The 15,523-nt window shown below is 42.6% G+C and overlaps 2 protein-coding genes across 2 annotated transcripts in view; one reads left to right on the top strand and one right to left on the bottom strand.

Moving 5' to 3' along the window:
* trhrb (thyrotropin-releasing hormone receptor b) overlaps positions 1 to 1,788 on the bottom strand; it is a 4,912-nt gene extending 3,124 nt beyond the window's left edge. The window contains exon 1 of the mRNA XM_054606364.1: positions 793 to 1,788. Coding sequence (XP_054462339.1) covers positions 793 to 1,587 — 795 coding nt within the window. The 5' untranslated portion in view covers positions 1,588 to 1,788. The remainder of the gene's footprint in view (positions 1 to 792) is intronic.
* Positions 1,789 to 13,960: 12,172 nt separating this feature from the next.
* On the top strand, positions 13,961 to 15,291 carry LOC129097669 (transmembrane protein 74). Its single transcript, XM_054606578.1, has 2 exons — positions 13,961 to 14,109; positions 14,472 to 15,291. Exons 1-2 carry the CDS (start codon positions 13,961 to 13,963, stop codon positions 15,289 to 15,291), a joined length of 969 nt encoding a protein of 322 aa, XP_054462553.1.
* Positions 15,292 to 15,523: the final 232 nt, after the last annotated feature.

Raw genomic sequence — 15,523 nt, 5'->3', positions numbered from 1 at the left:
GGGATGGGTTAAATGCAGAGAAATAATTTCCCCATTGTGGGACTAATAAAGGCTTAATTATTATTATTATTATTATTCACTGCTGCTTTCCTGTTTGAAAGGCTTGACTGCTCTCTTGGCTTACAGATGTGCTCAGCTTGTCAGATTTGGGTTCATTCTATACCATATAAAGTTCTCAAAACTTGATTAACTAGAGACATGATATTGGAACATCAACATGCACAATACCCAGCAATCATCATTGCATATCTGTAGCCTATCAAAAACACCAAAGAAAATAACAAATGATTCGTGTCATTGAATACCTTTTTTATAGTTCATGTAGAATAAGCATATCTGTTAGCTTGATGGGGATGGCTTTGCATGAGGCCTTATTTTGAATACAGGTGTATTTCTGAGGTATAAATCTAATACACTATGTTGGGAGGCTTGCTCTCTCTACTATTTATTTAGTTATATACAGTGGTGCAGGGAGTACCGTATTCAGATAGTGTACTACAATTTATGTAGCAATACTACACTGTAGAAAAAATATGCAGAAAAAAATGCCCCTTTAAAACATTTATACATGATGTTATTGTATTATTTCAGTGAGGCAGTATTAGTGATGCATCCATTTGTGAGCAGCACTTATTCTTTAATAATCTTAATGTTTTTTTATTTGATTGTTTTGTGTTAAACGTTAATTTTGGAGTAAAGTAGCCTACAAGTTCCACGCATTTTGCACGAGTAAACGTACTTGGATACCTTTTTTTATTCTGTTGTTTTCAGACATAAGCACGCGCTACCCACCTGTCTGCGCGAGGTTGCGGTGGAGCTGGAGTGGCGCGAGTTCTTGCAGCTGGTCCTCTTGTTGTTGTTGTTGTTGTTGGGTCCGTTCTTCTTCTTCTTCTTCTTGTCCCTGGGGTCGGAGGGCAGCGGGTTGAGGAAGAGGATCCGGGCGATGAGGCCGTACAGCACCGCGGAGAGCAGCAGCGGCAGCACGAAGAAGACGCCGAAGTCGAAGAAGTAGACCGGGAGGTAAAACCTCCTGGGCACCCTGTAGCCGCACGCCACGATGGTGACGTTGTCGTACACCAGCTGCTGGATGTCGGACAGGTAAAACCACATCACGCAGTACAGGGAGGTGAACGCCCACACGAACAGGATGATCTTCTTGGCCCGGGACAGCGTGCACAGGAACTGCGCTTTGATCGGGTGGCAGATGGCGATGTACCTCTCGATGGTGAACGCAGTGATGGAGCACGAGGACGCGTTGATCCCGAGGTACTGGAAGTAGGTGATAAACAGACACCCGTAGTGGCCGAACACCCACGACCCGAAAATGCTGTCGGTGATCGCCGGCAAACCGGCCGCCGTCAGCACCATCAGGTCGGCCACCGCCAGACTCACCAGGTAACAGTTGGTGGGGGTCCGCATGTGTTTGGTCGTGAGCACCACCAGGACCACCATCACGTTGCCGACGATCCCCAACGCGCAGATCACGAGAAGCAGTAAGCTGCTTATCACTTTGTACTGGAGGCTGTAGTCCGTCCAGAACCCCAACGTGTGGTTGAGCTCCGGAGCTGACGCTGTAAAGTTCTCCATCTTGATGTTCGAGCTCAGATACCTCTGCGGGGGTTTGTGGTTCCTCCTGACGCGCAAAACCGGGTTTTACGCGCGGTGGACAGCAAGAGATGGATCAGCGCTACGGGTCCGGGTATAAGTGTATATCGGTCCGAAAAGAAAAAAAAAAAGAAAAAGTTCAAAATTGCAACCAGTCGCGTGCTGCACGTGAATGCATCATACTGTGACAGAAGAGCCGCTCGACTCCGCGGTGGTGTTGTGCGTAAAATGAAAAAAGGTGATGCGTCGCCGAGTTCCCGTCAGAACAAACTGCGTCTGTCACGCAGATGGCCGGTTGGTTTTGAAGCCTCGCTCTTGGCACGATCTCCCATTACGCATGCGAGGGGATTAGCCCATCATAACATGTTCGACACCAGACCCTCCCTCCACCCCCTCCATCAACAAACGCTGCTCAAACGCCACACTGTTTCTGGTGGGGGTTAGTTTTTTACTCACAGTTAATGTTTTTATAAATTCAACGAGGCGCGGTCTCACAATAAATGTCAGACTCTGGACTCCATCGAGAAAGTCTAACCCTGAAAATCAGAACTCAGTTTGTAAGATTTGTGCAGATTTATTGCAGTCTGACGACTCAACAGGCTGCCACTTTAATAAAAAAAAAAAGCAGCATTATGGAATGAACTGCAGTCTCTTAAAATGGTGCTATGATCAATAGCTGCATCCATTTATAGGAGAAGCTACAGGCAATTCCTCATTTTTAAAGTGGATGCTCTTATTTTGGAAGATGTTAGAGTGGCCTGCTCAGACTCTTATGCAGGATTGCATTGTGTCCTTACAATCCTGAATAATGTATAAAATATAAATGTGTTAATTGTTCCTTGGAATATTTCCAAGTTACAGATGATGGATGAATTATTTGGCATCGGTCTAGATGGAGAAAATGCTGACTAGTCTTTGAGCAAAGTGCTAATTCATCATCACTATAAATGTTTTTTTTCCCTTGCATTTACAAGTAAGATCATGGAGACATCTATCAGACACTAAAAAGAAAGTCTTTATTTAGTCTTTATATGTTCATAGTTTCTTTAAAATCTAACTCCCTATATAAAGAAATTACCTTATTCTGCTGGACAAAAAATATTGAATCAGTGTTAGAACTACAGCCATCGTAAAAAATACTGATCATATTGTTTGACAAGTATAAGAAAATAACAGACCTCAGTGGTACTACAGCCCTGATTAAGACACAAAAAAGAGGGTTTAGATTCAGGAAGACAGTCATAAGAACGGTGGAGATTTATGTGAATAGTTTATTGTTACACACTTCCAATCTTACATACATCCACACCTTATGTCCACTTTTTACCGCACATCTTCATGATATCTCACTTTGCAGCCCCTTCATGCACTAAAGGTAAAACATATTTATTCACCACTATAAAAGAAAAATCCTTGAAAATGTGAGCTGCGTGCTGACATGAATTGAAGCACAAAATAGACTTTCAGCTGCACACTCAAGTCCACTTTCACTGGACAGGGAGCTGAACGTGATCTGTGAAGTCAAAGTATAATAATAATAATGCAATGCTCAAAACACAGATCTGCAGTGACCTGTATGAGCTGCCATGCTGTCCAACAGCATGGCAGCTCATACAGCAGTTGCCTGTTCTCTGTGCTCACAACAGTGTGGAGGTGGAGAAGCTCTCCTCCTCACCAACTGTGCTCCTCTCTCCACAGAACAGAGCCCATCACACCAACACACTTTATTCATGCCACTGTGCTGCGAGCACTGGAGCTGATATAAAGCCGTCCATCCTGAGTACAACAGGTGGACCGGGACGACGGGGAATTAGATAATGATGACGCCTTTTCTCCCATGATTCCCATTATATCTCAGCTATGAAGAAAGAGTCCGTTTTAGCTCCGTCTCTTGTATGCTTCTGTCTCTGTTCATCTGCTGTTTTGTCCTGGTAGAAGTAAGCAGATACAAATCTGCTGTGATTAATTAGGCTGATTTTATTTATTAGCAGCAGGTTTTAGTTTTTTTCTTTTCTAAATACCTTTATATTTAATGTCTAAGAAGCTGTTTCTGTGCCAACTTGTTGACAGTAAAATGTCACAAAGGGGTAGTCAAAAATGTTTTAACTAACAGATATTACCATGAAACTTCTCCAGTTGATTACTTACATTAGGACACATTTTTTGTTAATTAAATTTTTCTGAAATGTTCTGTTTAAATATGCAAAAAAGGCAATTTCTGAAGGTAATGTTGGTGATTTTAGGAGAAATCTACAGATGCAAATAGACAAAGTATTTAAACATGGTGAAATCAATGCTAATTTATCAGAGACTCATTATAGTTGTTTTACATATACAGTTCAACAGTGGCATCATAGCTCCTGTTTAAAAAACCTCCTTGATTACATAACTCAAATCATGGCAGCAGTGGCAAAAAGCAAAAAATAAGCTGTCGAAAACGAGTGAAAGAGTTTTACTGCCACCCAAAGGACACACCTGAGCAGCACCCAAAGGGAGACCGGTGACGATCATTCCACAAACATGAATCCAGAGAACTGTTTACCCGCAGAGCAGTGCAGAGGGGAGCAGATGATGACAGACAATTTAAGACTGCACTATCAAACTCAGATCAGAAAGATAATGATTCATTATTAATTATTAAATATATCAGTAAATAATTATATGTGTATATATAACATTGGAAATTAGGAACTGTAAATGCCATGATAGCACATTTTGTAAATTTATCCTTTACCAAATAGTTTTTGGGGAACTAATTTTGCATATTGTTACTTTTTGCCAAATAATTTAGTCTACTTCCAAAGTGAAATAAAGTTCAGATTTAAAAAGTTGAGCAACCAGGTTGGTCTGCTGACTTGACTCCTTCCTCCTAGTTGTCTTCTGTATTTCTGCTGTAAAGCTATCAAACAATGTAATATCTTAAAGGGATACTCCATTGAATTAGGCCATGTTCACACTGGATCAAAAAGTGCCCATAATCCGTTTTTCTTTGTGTTTTTCTTTTGTAGTAGCAGTGTGAACAAATCACACAGAATCTTTTCAATCCTGATCCGGGCCACTTTTATAGCTCTTTACCCTTGCAGGTCTGTTGGAGCATGGGAGTTTGCTCATCCAGTCTACATGTGTTTTGTGGACTTGGTGAAGGCCTACGCACAAATGCTTGTTCCCCTGGCCCCTGGGAAGCCAGCTGGGGCAACACGTGTCCCCGCTGAGGCCGGAGGACGTTATGATGTCGGGGCCCACAGACCATTTACCTTGACAATAACAGAAACAGTCAGTGTTTCTGCTGCGCTGCACGCACAGGCAACACAAGCACTGCTTAGGCCTGATCGTAATATAAATAAATAAATACAAACGCAGAGGAAAGATTATGATATCCTCTGCAGGTACTTCATGAATATGTATAGACAGAGCCTGATGATATTGTGCACCATTTACGCCCATAACATGGATATCAGCAAGCTTGTATTTCTTCCCGAAACCATAAAATGTGTCAGTCCCTTTTGAGTTATACTGCTGTTACACAATGAGCACACAGCGGCCTAACACATGAGCTTACTCCTATGCTGTTCAGCAAATCAATAAATAATTATTTTTGGAAAAAAATGATTGCTTTTTCTGTAATGCATAATAACTCAGCAAACACAGTACTTTAAAAGTTGAAATTACCTTTTGGCCGCTTTGATTCACTGAGAGGGTGGCAGGTCATTTTAAAGGAAGTCAGTCCGAAGACTGAGACACACACACACACACACACACACACACACACACACACACACACACACACACACACACACACACACCGTGACTCAAGGTCGGTCATAAACAAGCGGCCTCTGCTCCGACCCTGACCTCCGCCTAGTTAAGTACGCTGTGGGGTCCGGTCCATAACCTGCGCTGACAGAAAGCATCACTCCTGCTCAGGAGACAGTTCCCATGTCTTCTTCTCCAGCTGTCTCCTTACAGGGTGTCCCCCACACACCGACACACACACACCGGCAGTCGCTGCACAAACATCTGGGAGCAGCAGACTGTCCAGGTGTCACAGTGAGGAGGGATGTTGGTGTGAAGGTGCGTCACATTAATAATTCATCGAATTCAGGCCCAGATTTTAAAGGCCAGACACTACAGGCAAAAAACATAGTTTTTCATGCACTGGTATATTTTTTCTTCTTTCAGGCTTTAAGAAAACATCCAAAATACACATTTAGGTTTTTATTGCCCTAAGTTTCATGTTGATATCTATTCGTTACATTTTTTTACCCTTTTCACCATGGGGTGTCATTTAAATGTTTTGAATTTTACAATACAAAAGCAATGTAGGGTTTGTAACTACTGTTTAATTGTGTTGGCAGTATCACCCGATAAGACCGTGTCTTGCAGGGACTCTTTTCAGAAAGATTCAAGTTTTACAGAATGCAACGAAACATAGAATCAAAACCAATGTGTGTTTTGCTGGTTTGACATGATGTCAACCAGGAGAAGTTTCCCTTCAAGACACAGAGATACGGCTGTGGAAAGTTTGATTTAAATATATATTTCATTATTTGTTTCCTTTATATATTCATATATTTGTTTCCTTTACATTTCAAAAGAAGAATGAAAGAAAAAAGATATGGGCAGAGAGAATAGTCTTCTGCAGCATCCAGCCGCGGCCAAGCTGAGGCGCCCTAGTGCAGAAATGTGATGCTTTGACCTGTGAGAGGGATGCAAGAATGTTGCTATTGTGACTGGAATAAAATATCTGTGGTAGACCTTTAGTGTCTGCAAATATCATATCCTCCTGTAAGACAACTATTGAATTGAATTTAAAGGTTGTAATTTGCAAGTTTACACATTCTAAAGTCTGCGATTCAACACTCCGATCAAACTGCTTCTATCTGGACCTTGTACTGGGAATGTCTCTTGACTTTGAGTTTGCCACTTCATGTCTACATTTGCACCAGTATAATAAATATGAGTAAGTCTCAGTATTTTAAAACCTGGATGTTCTCCAGTTTTCTCCCTGAAGCACTCAAGTGGTCCATAAAGTAAAGTTTGAAGAGCTGCCAAAAGACAAATCAGCTGAAATATTTTTTCCTATGGTTGCTGTATTCTTTTAGGAATGTAAAGCACAGTGAAGTTGTGTCACAAATAATAACTAAAGAGAGACACAAAATAACTACAGAGAGACACAAAAAGACTACAGAGAGGCATAGAACAACTGCAAAGAGACACAAAATATTACAAAGAGACAAAAAAAGGCTACAAGGTGACACAAAAAGACGATAAAGAGACACATAATGAACACAGAGATACATAATGAGCACATAGAGACACAAAAAGACCACAAAGAGGGGAAAAAAAAGCCCATGAGCTCAATACATATGCAATGACATGTTATTACATGTCAATGTCTGGGATCACTTACAAGATAAGTAACGCATAGAAATAATATAATGTACTCATTGTAATTTATATTCGACAAGTATACAAACACAGATGCAAAAACATTCAGTTCATCATTCAGCAGAGAGTATTTACTACTATTACAGTAGATGCTACACCTTCTGATGTGTAGTCTGAGGTCGAAAACATGTGGGAAGATGCCTATTTCATCCTTAAATCTGGTCTCATAACCTGACTACGTAAAGTTATTGTAATTTACATAACAGCGTATTCACAAGTCACAGCTGACGTTAAAGAATTATAAGTGACGTTTTAATTATTCCTATAACATGTTTTTTTTTCATCTTCTGACATGTTTTACACTCATCATAACTCATCAGAAGCTGTCGCCAACACTCTCATTTCACATTGACTTGCTTCTGAAAAAGGATCTTTCTCTGAATTCTACAAAACTGCAAGCAAATAAAAACTTCACTGAAATATGATGAAGCAACTGTTAAGACAATCTGGTGCAAGAAAAAAACAAAACACACACACACTGACACACACACGAGTGTCAAGAGTTGGCCCGATTTCTACTGTGCAAGCTGAAACTAAAAACTTTCCTCCCTCGACAAATTTTCTACAAAACAACTGCAGCAGAAAGTTTGGTTATAAAGCCAGAATTTGAATCGGGAACGTGTCCAATAACTGATGGGTGAAATCATTTGTGTTCGATCGTGTCCAGAGACATTTGTCCTCCATGGATTACCAGCAGATTACCCCCTCAGCTTTTTAGTTTAGCTACACTTCTGCTGTCGGGTCAAACATTAACTCATTGTTTTATGATTGACCTGTTTGAATCTCAACCAAAATACCCTTTAAGTTGTGCTGAGTGACATCACAGAGAGAAATAAGACGACTCAGCTCAGCTTTGCTTGACTCAGCTCTTGTGATTAGAGACCAAAGACACATTTGCCTGTGTGTGTGTTTGTGTGTGTGTGTGTGTGTGTGTGTGTGTGTGTGTGTTTGTGTGTGTGCTGTGTGTGTGTGTGTGTGTGTGTGTGTGTGTGTGTGTTTATGACTGCTCTGTCCAGTCAAAGACACCACCCCCACCCCCCCTTCCCGCTGAAAGGCCGTCTGACTCAGTCTTGTCTCCCTGTACTCCTTCCTGGTGGTGTCCTAGTCTAACCTTGGACCTGCGTCTTTCGCCTCCCATGCTGCTGCTGATGCTGCTGGCTTCCCATCAGCTATTCTTAGCTTCACTTGTGCTCAGGCTTCGCAGCAGATCCGTCAGTGTTAAAATGCCACACTTCGCCTGGATGGCGTAAATAAAAACGGGCCCTGCTGGTCGGAAGCATCTCCGGAGGATATGACAAATCAGTTTAGATCATAAACAACGGAGCGGCGGCGGCGTCTCACGAGAACAGCCTGGTTTTTTTTTCTTCAGACCGGAGACTGGGCCGGAGTATTTCCAGGTTCTCATCTTGATACATCTCCAAATGATAGTTTTTATTTCACCGCAGTGCTGCACTTCAAGTTGTAGTTAGACAGATGAACCCGCCCCCCCGTCTTTCTGTTTACTGCCTGGGGAATGAGGTTGCAGGGGGACATTAGGTTAACATCACTACCAAAACACTGATCTGTCAGCTGCAGCTGAGTGGCTGTTTGCTGCCTTGCTCAAAGGCACTGATTCCCACTCTGCTTCCCATTAAATCACACAACCCCAGCATATAAATATGTATGTTTATGCTTATGTTCTTCTTTGCAATTCTGGTTAGACATCGGACTAATGGAGCAACATTTCGTCCTCAACCCCCAGCTGCATGTTGGCATGTGGACCATGTTACGTGCCGTGTTTAGCATCAGACTGATGACAGCGGACCCCCTCAGGCTCCTCTGTGTGTGTGTGTGTGTGTGTGTGTGTGTGTGTGTGTGTGTGTGTGTGTGTGTGTGTGTGTGTGTGTGTGTGTGTGTGTGTGTGTGTGTGTGTGTGTGTGTGTGTGTGTGTGGAGGTTATAAAAGTATGCGTGAGTCTTTCTGACATGGCACAGTCATGGTTATGTATTAAAAGCAGCTATAGGCAGGACAGCAGGGACTGTAGAGGCATTTATGTTACAGCATTGTGTGAGTCAGCATTTCAAGAATTAAGCTTTCACAAAGAATCTTAGGTAACACTTTTCGTTTAGCATTTATAAGCAGCATGCAAGCATTTAATAAATGATGTCTAACACTATAATATAATGTAGATGTAAGCAGAATTGGCCTATTAATGTACAATTAATTAAATGGGTGCATCACACTGTCTGTCCACAGCTGATGACTACTGGACTCATCAGTTGTTGTTGTTTTTTTTGCTTGCTTTTGACAGTATATTTGAGGAACTCTTGTGGTTGCCGTGATTCAACACTTTTGAAAAACAATTTTATTGATTGTTTTATGCCGTCATTGACTGCTGAGTCCTCCCTACTCTACCCACTCTTTAACACTTCAACATAACAAACTGCCTCAGTAGCAAAAGTCATATCCAGCAGTCGGCTAGGCTTAAAATAATTCTTACCTAGTCTGTTGCAGCCCACTTTCTGGTCTTTGTTGTGTCTCAAAAACTGACTTCTATTGAAAAGTTTGGTCTCATTTTGAGCCGGAACATCTTAAGATTACTTCCTCACCCGATATGTTTTAATGCACTAAAGTAATGCACCATATGATACGAATAAATCCCCAGGAGTCAGATTCAACTCTTCTTTGTTCAGGAGGAGAGAGGGAGACGCACCTGGTGGATATCTGCACTTTTCTGTATGTGAAATATAAGTGTAGTACTTGCTGGAGGCATGCCTTGATCCCTTTTCCAAACACTGTATCTTAGAGTTCTTTACCTACTGTACCAGCCGCACTGCTGTAGGATATACGTGCCGTGAACAATGACTAGACTGTGGGCCGTATGTACAGTAAAGAAAGAGTGAAACTTTAACTGCATCAGTCACATATTGCCTGGAGTGGCGTAACAAACCTTGGCTATCGCCCCCACATCATCAGAAGTGGAGAATGTGGAAAATATGTCAGGAGATGAGGAGCTCTGGAGGCTCTACCAACCAGCTGGAGAAAACTCATATAAGCCAACAGTCTTCTTTTCTCACCTGGTCAAACAGTGTTGTCTGTGTGTTTGAATGTGACAGTAAAGTCATGATACACCACTGGCTCCGCTACTGGTCAAAAGTATGTGGACATCTAAAGACGGCACACTGTTCAATCAACCATGGAACGCTGCTATAACAGTTTAAAATGTTAACGCATGCATTATGATTCCTTTTCATGAAGGACTGAAGGTATCCGGACCAAAATATTAAAAACAGGTTGTCCATAAGTACGCAAAAGGATATGGACAGGGATGGCCATATATTTTGTCCATATAGTGTATTTTCCCTACAAGAGATTATTACAATTATTTTCTTTTAATTATTTGCTCACTCAAGGTGTACTCGTAGTGCCAGAGCTTTGGTCTAAAAAATATGAAAAGCTATGAAAGTTGTAGTGTTTGCACATGTGAGATGAGTGCAAGGCCCATTGTTGATTCGGCATGTTGATTCACGGGCCTTCACAATGACTGAAAAGAGATTTCATTTTTTAATTTTAATGTCTAATGTAGAGAACGGTGTGGTTGGTTGGAATTTTGCAAACTAAGTTAAGATGGTTTCTGATTGCAGTCAATTTGTTTTCCAAACACCCTTTAAAAAAATGGTTCTAGATGAATCAATCATGTAGTTGCTCATCAATAAAAGGATGCAAAATATGTAAGATATTTAGTTTTAAAGTGTCACATGTACAGACGGGTTTGGGACCACTCCCAGCTTGCCCGTCTCTGCTGGACCCTCTGCAGACTGAACTGTCTACATGCTGTGTTGCACAGCTGTGAAATCTGTTGCTATAAAACTCGTCTCCCTTCCTCCTTCTCTGTCAGAAATGTTAAAGCCACCCTGAAGCGTAACGCCTTCACACTCCTCTCCCTCAGAAAACAAAAAATTCCTGACCGCCAAACCTACTGCGAGCTGAGTGTTGGGTTATGTGTTGGTGTACCCACAAGCGTCCGGGTGGTTGATCCTAGTAAACAGAGGCAATGACCTTGAATGGTGGAGCATTGAAGCGCTCCCTAATCATAACCTTTGGCTACCTATAGCCTACACATGCTCCAGTGCTCTGCAGAGATGGTGCAAGCTGGAGGATTTCCATAAGGGGCTCAGGAAGTGGAAAACCATTTCTGCAGATTGTGGCTGTCATTTAAAAACCTTGGGACGCCAATTTCTCTCTCATTCCAATCTTTCAAGTTCAGTTGGGGGATGAAGTTCTCCTCTTGTGGGTTGGAAATGTATAGTCCTTGATGTATATACCCCTCTGTTAAAACTTTTAAATACAAGATGATGGTTTCGGGGAAGCTGATGTGTTTATTAGTTCCTGAAAAGCTGCCAGTTTGGATTTATGAGCTTTTCACTCAGCGCTGACTGTATCGGATTTGACATGGTTTTGATTGAATATCAAAGTAGAGTTTTCTTCCGGCTGCACGGCGCTCCTCGGAAAAATGGGCCAGTCTGGAAAGCAAACACTCATTTTCAAAGGAGGAGAATCCCTATTTCTGGACTCAGTTTCAGTTTCGTTGTCGCAATGATATTGTTTGAATGCGTATAATACTGATAATGATGTTAAATGTGTTCCCATGAAGGAGGGCTGCTCCAGTGATTAATGAGACTGTTCTTCTAATACAGGATCCCGTCTTGCTGAAGTGCTGTTGAGAGCAAACAGATTCCACTGAGGATACAGTAGCTTTTTTTTCTGGTTAAATTGGGTGGGGGGGTATTAGCAAACTAGTAGCTCTTGTTTCTGTTTGTTCATTAGAAGCTGGAGCCAGCAGTCGGTTAGCTTAGGTTAGCATAAAAAAAAAGAAGGAAATAGTGAGTTTGGCTCTGTTCAAAAGTAATAAAATCCGCCTACCATCACCAGTTTTTGTACCAATTACACAAATTAGATATAACATGTTAACTAAACGGAGAAAGATAGCTGTTGCCCATCTCCAGTGTTTTTGATAACTTAAGAAAGAAAAGTTCAGTATTTCTCACCCATGCGACAACCTCCGGTTTTAAATGTGAGGCCAATGCGAAAGTGTCTTAAACCATCTTTCTCTCTCGTAGCCATCAGGGGGCGACTCATCTGGTTGCAAAAATACATCTGATTGTATTGAAGTCTATGAGAAAATGACCCTACTTCTCACTTGATTTATTACCTCAGTAAACATTGTAAACATGAGTTTATGGTCTCAATCTCTAGTTTCAAGACTTGAGCATGATGTTCATTCAGTAAATGATGGTCCAGTTTGGAGTAAAATAGACCATAAAGCAGGGTATTCTTTAGGGTGGGATACCTTGTGATTGTAAGCCGCTCAGGGAGTTGCCTTTGTTTTTGTCTTAGAACTTTAACCGCTTCACAGTACGATTTAGGTTCATTAAAAAAATGATTGTAACATTTTGGTCGCCTAACAATGTCTTATTTTGCTTTTGGTTGTACTACCTCCACCCTTTGGATCATTTTTGGTTGCAAAATACCAAGATGGCGATGGCCAAAAACCAAGATGGCCCCGGCAAAAATGCCAAACTCGAGGCTTCAAAACCGTCAGTCCACAAACCAATGGGTGTCGTCAGGGTGACTACGACTTCTTATAAACAGTCTATGTTCTCACTAGAATTTGAGATTGAATTCTCATCTTATATTAAACCATCAAAAAACCAAGTGACTTGAAAAATAGAAGGGTATGGGTAGGGGTGGAAGCATTGAGAGGGACCATGACTTCCGTATTTTATAAAAAAATCTTTCTGCCTAGTGTTTTTCCTCCTCCGGCAGAACCCTTGATTTAGCTCATCATTCATTAGTTTGTCCCATCCAATGGACCTTTGACCTCTGACCTTCTGGAGAAGAGCTGCAGGGAATCTTGACTAAAATCTATTTATTAACTATTTATTGACATTTCCAACTGCAGACAAGACAATGTATTATAAAAGCCCCTTAGACTCTTTAGCTGCATGGCTATATGGATGCCAGCCAAACGGCCCACCACCTTGGTTCTGCCAGTAAACATCCCCAAATTATTGGATGCATTTTCGTTACTTAGAACAGACATTCACGGTCCACAGATGATGGATCATAATGGCTTTGCTGATCCTCTGACTTTCCCTCTAGAGACGTCATATAGTTGACATTTGTGATTTTGAGTGAAATGTTGCGTATCCATTGAATAGATTGTCACGGAATGTGGGACAAACATTCATGTTCTCCTAGGATGAGCCGGAATTACTTTGCCGATTCCTTTCCTTTACTTTTCATTAAATTTCAGTTTATGACCAAACACCTGCAAAACCAAGGACTTTCCCGTCGGTCTCAGCTGTCAATTGCATTTAGCTCTAATAAGCAAATGTTGGCATTCTACCACTTTAAATGAAGATGGTGATTGTGGTAAACATTGCACCTCTTAGCATTGTCATTGTGAGCATGTTAGCATGTTTACCTTAGAATTTAGCTCAAAGTGCTGGGGTGCCTCTACAGCCCCACGGACTTGTATGGCTGTAGATCATTAGTCCCACAGTCTGATTGCAGATTCATTTTTGCTGGTGGCTCATTAGAAAGCAATCAACTCGTGATCCGTAGAGGCAGAATTAATGGTTAAATTCCATTATAACTTATTTGCACTTAACTGCAGTCTTGCTATCAATTAAAAAGTGAGAAGAAAAGCTTGACTTCACCGACTCCCCAGCATGGATGATTTCCACAACCTGGCAACCCAAAAGGTTGCTCTTCTTAGCTGATCTATAAAATATTCTGTTAACTATAAATCAAGCCACAAGTTACTGCTCATAACCCAATTGTAGTGTCTTGTGGGGAGGTGGATGGGTACAGTAATGGGAAATATCTCCACTGTGAGAGGCAGACTGTCATCTGGTTAGTGTGCATGTGCCGGGAGAGTTGTCTCGGTAATAGGCATTATAAGGCGGTCTGCCGGAGCCCAGTCCGTGGGAGGGGTCTGCCAAACCTTTTCCCTCTAATTGACCGGGGAGCAGAAGCAGCCGGGGATGCGAGCAGCCACAGACCGGGAGAGAGGTACTCGGCAAACCGCATTTGTTGTTTTTGCTGCTTAATAACCGCTGATTGAAACACATTAGGTGGCATTAGATTCATTAGCACGTCGCTAAATGTTCTGGAGCGGCGATTTGAGAGCTCGCACGAAAGGCAAAGTGTGAAATGGCGTTGAATATTCTCATGGGAATTAATTTAAGACTTGCTTAGCTGTACTTTGAAACCCGGGAGCAAGATGCGTGCACGTTTCTCTTCCGCAAATACTTAAAAGTGCAGATGTGGAGTGGCCTGCAGCGACAAGGCATGCGGACGAAATAAAGTAATTTCGGGGAGTTTAAACATCTTAAATATCTTCTTTTTTTTCCCCCTGCGTGTTCTGCTGACAGAGACGGACGCATGGGCTTGGCAAAACGGGAAACCCAGCCTCATGCTCAAATGGCTGATCTCGAACTGTTTTACTTTGACCAACCCGATCCGACGGACACCTCCCTGGTTGTAAATAAGCGGAGTGTCGGACAGATCGGCGGCGGTAAGTCTTCTCATCCCGGCGGAGGAGAGGGTTCAGCACCACGGCCGGAGGAGGAAACGGAAACATCTTTCACCTGCACACACCGAGGTGGTGAATATCATGAGGATGATGATGTCCAGCTGATAGGGACAAGTCTACAAACATGCAGACTGAGTCGGAGCTCCTCAAGTGAACTGTGCGAGGAGGAGGAGGAGGAGGTGGAGGAGGAAGAGGAGGACATCCCGGAACTTTACTTGCTGTCCGACGACGACCTGTCCTCCGAAGGCTCGGGGAAGTCAGTCGATTACGGCTTCATCATCGCCGTGACATGCCTGGTGACCGGCATCTCTTTGGTCGCCATATCGTACGCGGTCCCCAGGGACGTGCGGGTGGACCCGGACAGCGTGTCCGCCCGGGAGATGGAGCGGCTGGAGCGGGAGAAAGCCGGCGTGGGGGCCCATCTGGACCGGTGCGTCATAGCGGGACTGTGCCTGCTCACCCTCGGGGGCGTGCTGCTCTCCACCCTGCTCATGATCTCCATGTGGAAAGGGGAGATGATGAGGAGGAAGGCTTTCGCTTATTCCAAACACGCAGCCAAGTTGTACGGGTCGATCAATCTGAGAGCCGGCTCCAGCCCGACTCGGGGATCCTGCTCACATTTGTCAGCGGCTGATGAGGATTTAGAAGTGCTCAGCTGAATTAAAGGACAAGACTCCTAGTGCCTAGGAAATCCTACTAGTGCTGTCTTATGATCGGGGATGCAGTGGGGGTGTAATGCCTTTTTTATTTCTAACAGCTGAGACTGTTTTGGATGATATATGGACATTTTTTTAATGCATATGTTCATTTTTTGAAGTCTGTCTGAATACAATACTCACATGCCCCTATGAACACTTGCAGAGTTTCTGTTTGCTGCAATTGTTCCCTCTG

This window comes from Anoplopoma fimbria, chromosome 10, assembly GCF_027596085.1.
Source record: "Anoplopoma fimbria isolate UVic2021 breed Golden Eagle Sablefish chromosome 10, Afim_UVic_2022, whole genome shotgun sequence".
NCBI classification, from domain to species: domain Eukaryota; kingdom Metazoa; phylum Chordata; class Actinopteri; order Perciformes; family Anoplopomatidae; genus Anoplopoma; species Anoplopoma fimbria.
This window is presented reverse-complemented; position numbering and strand designations above follow the sequence as displayed.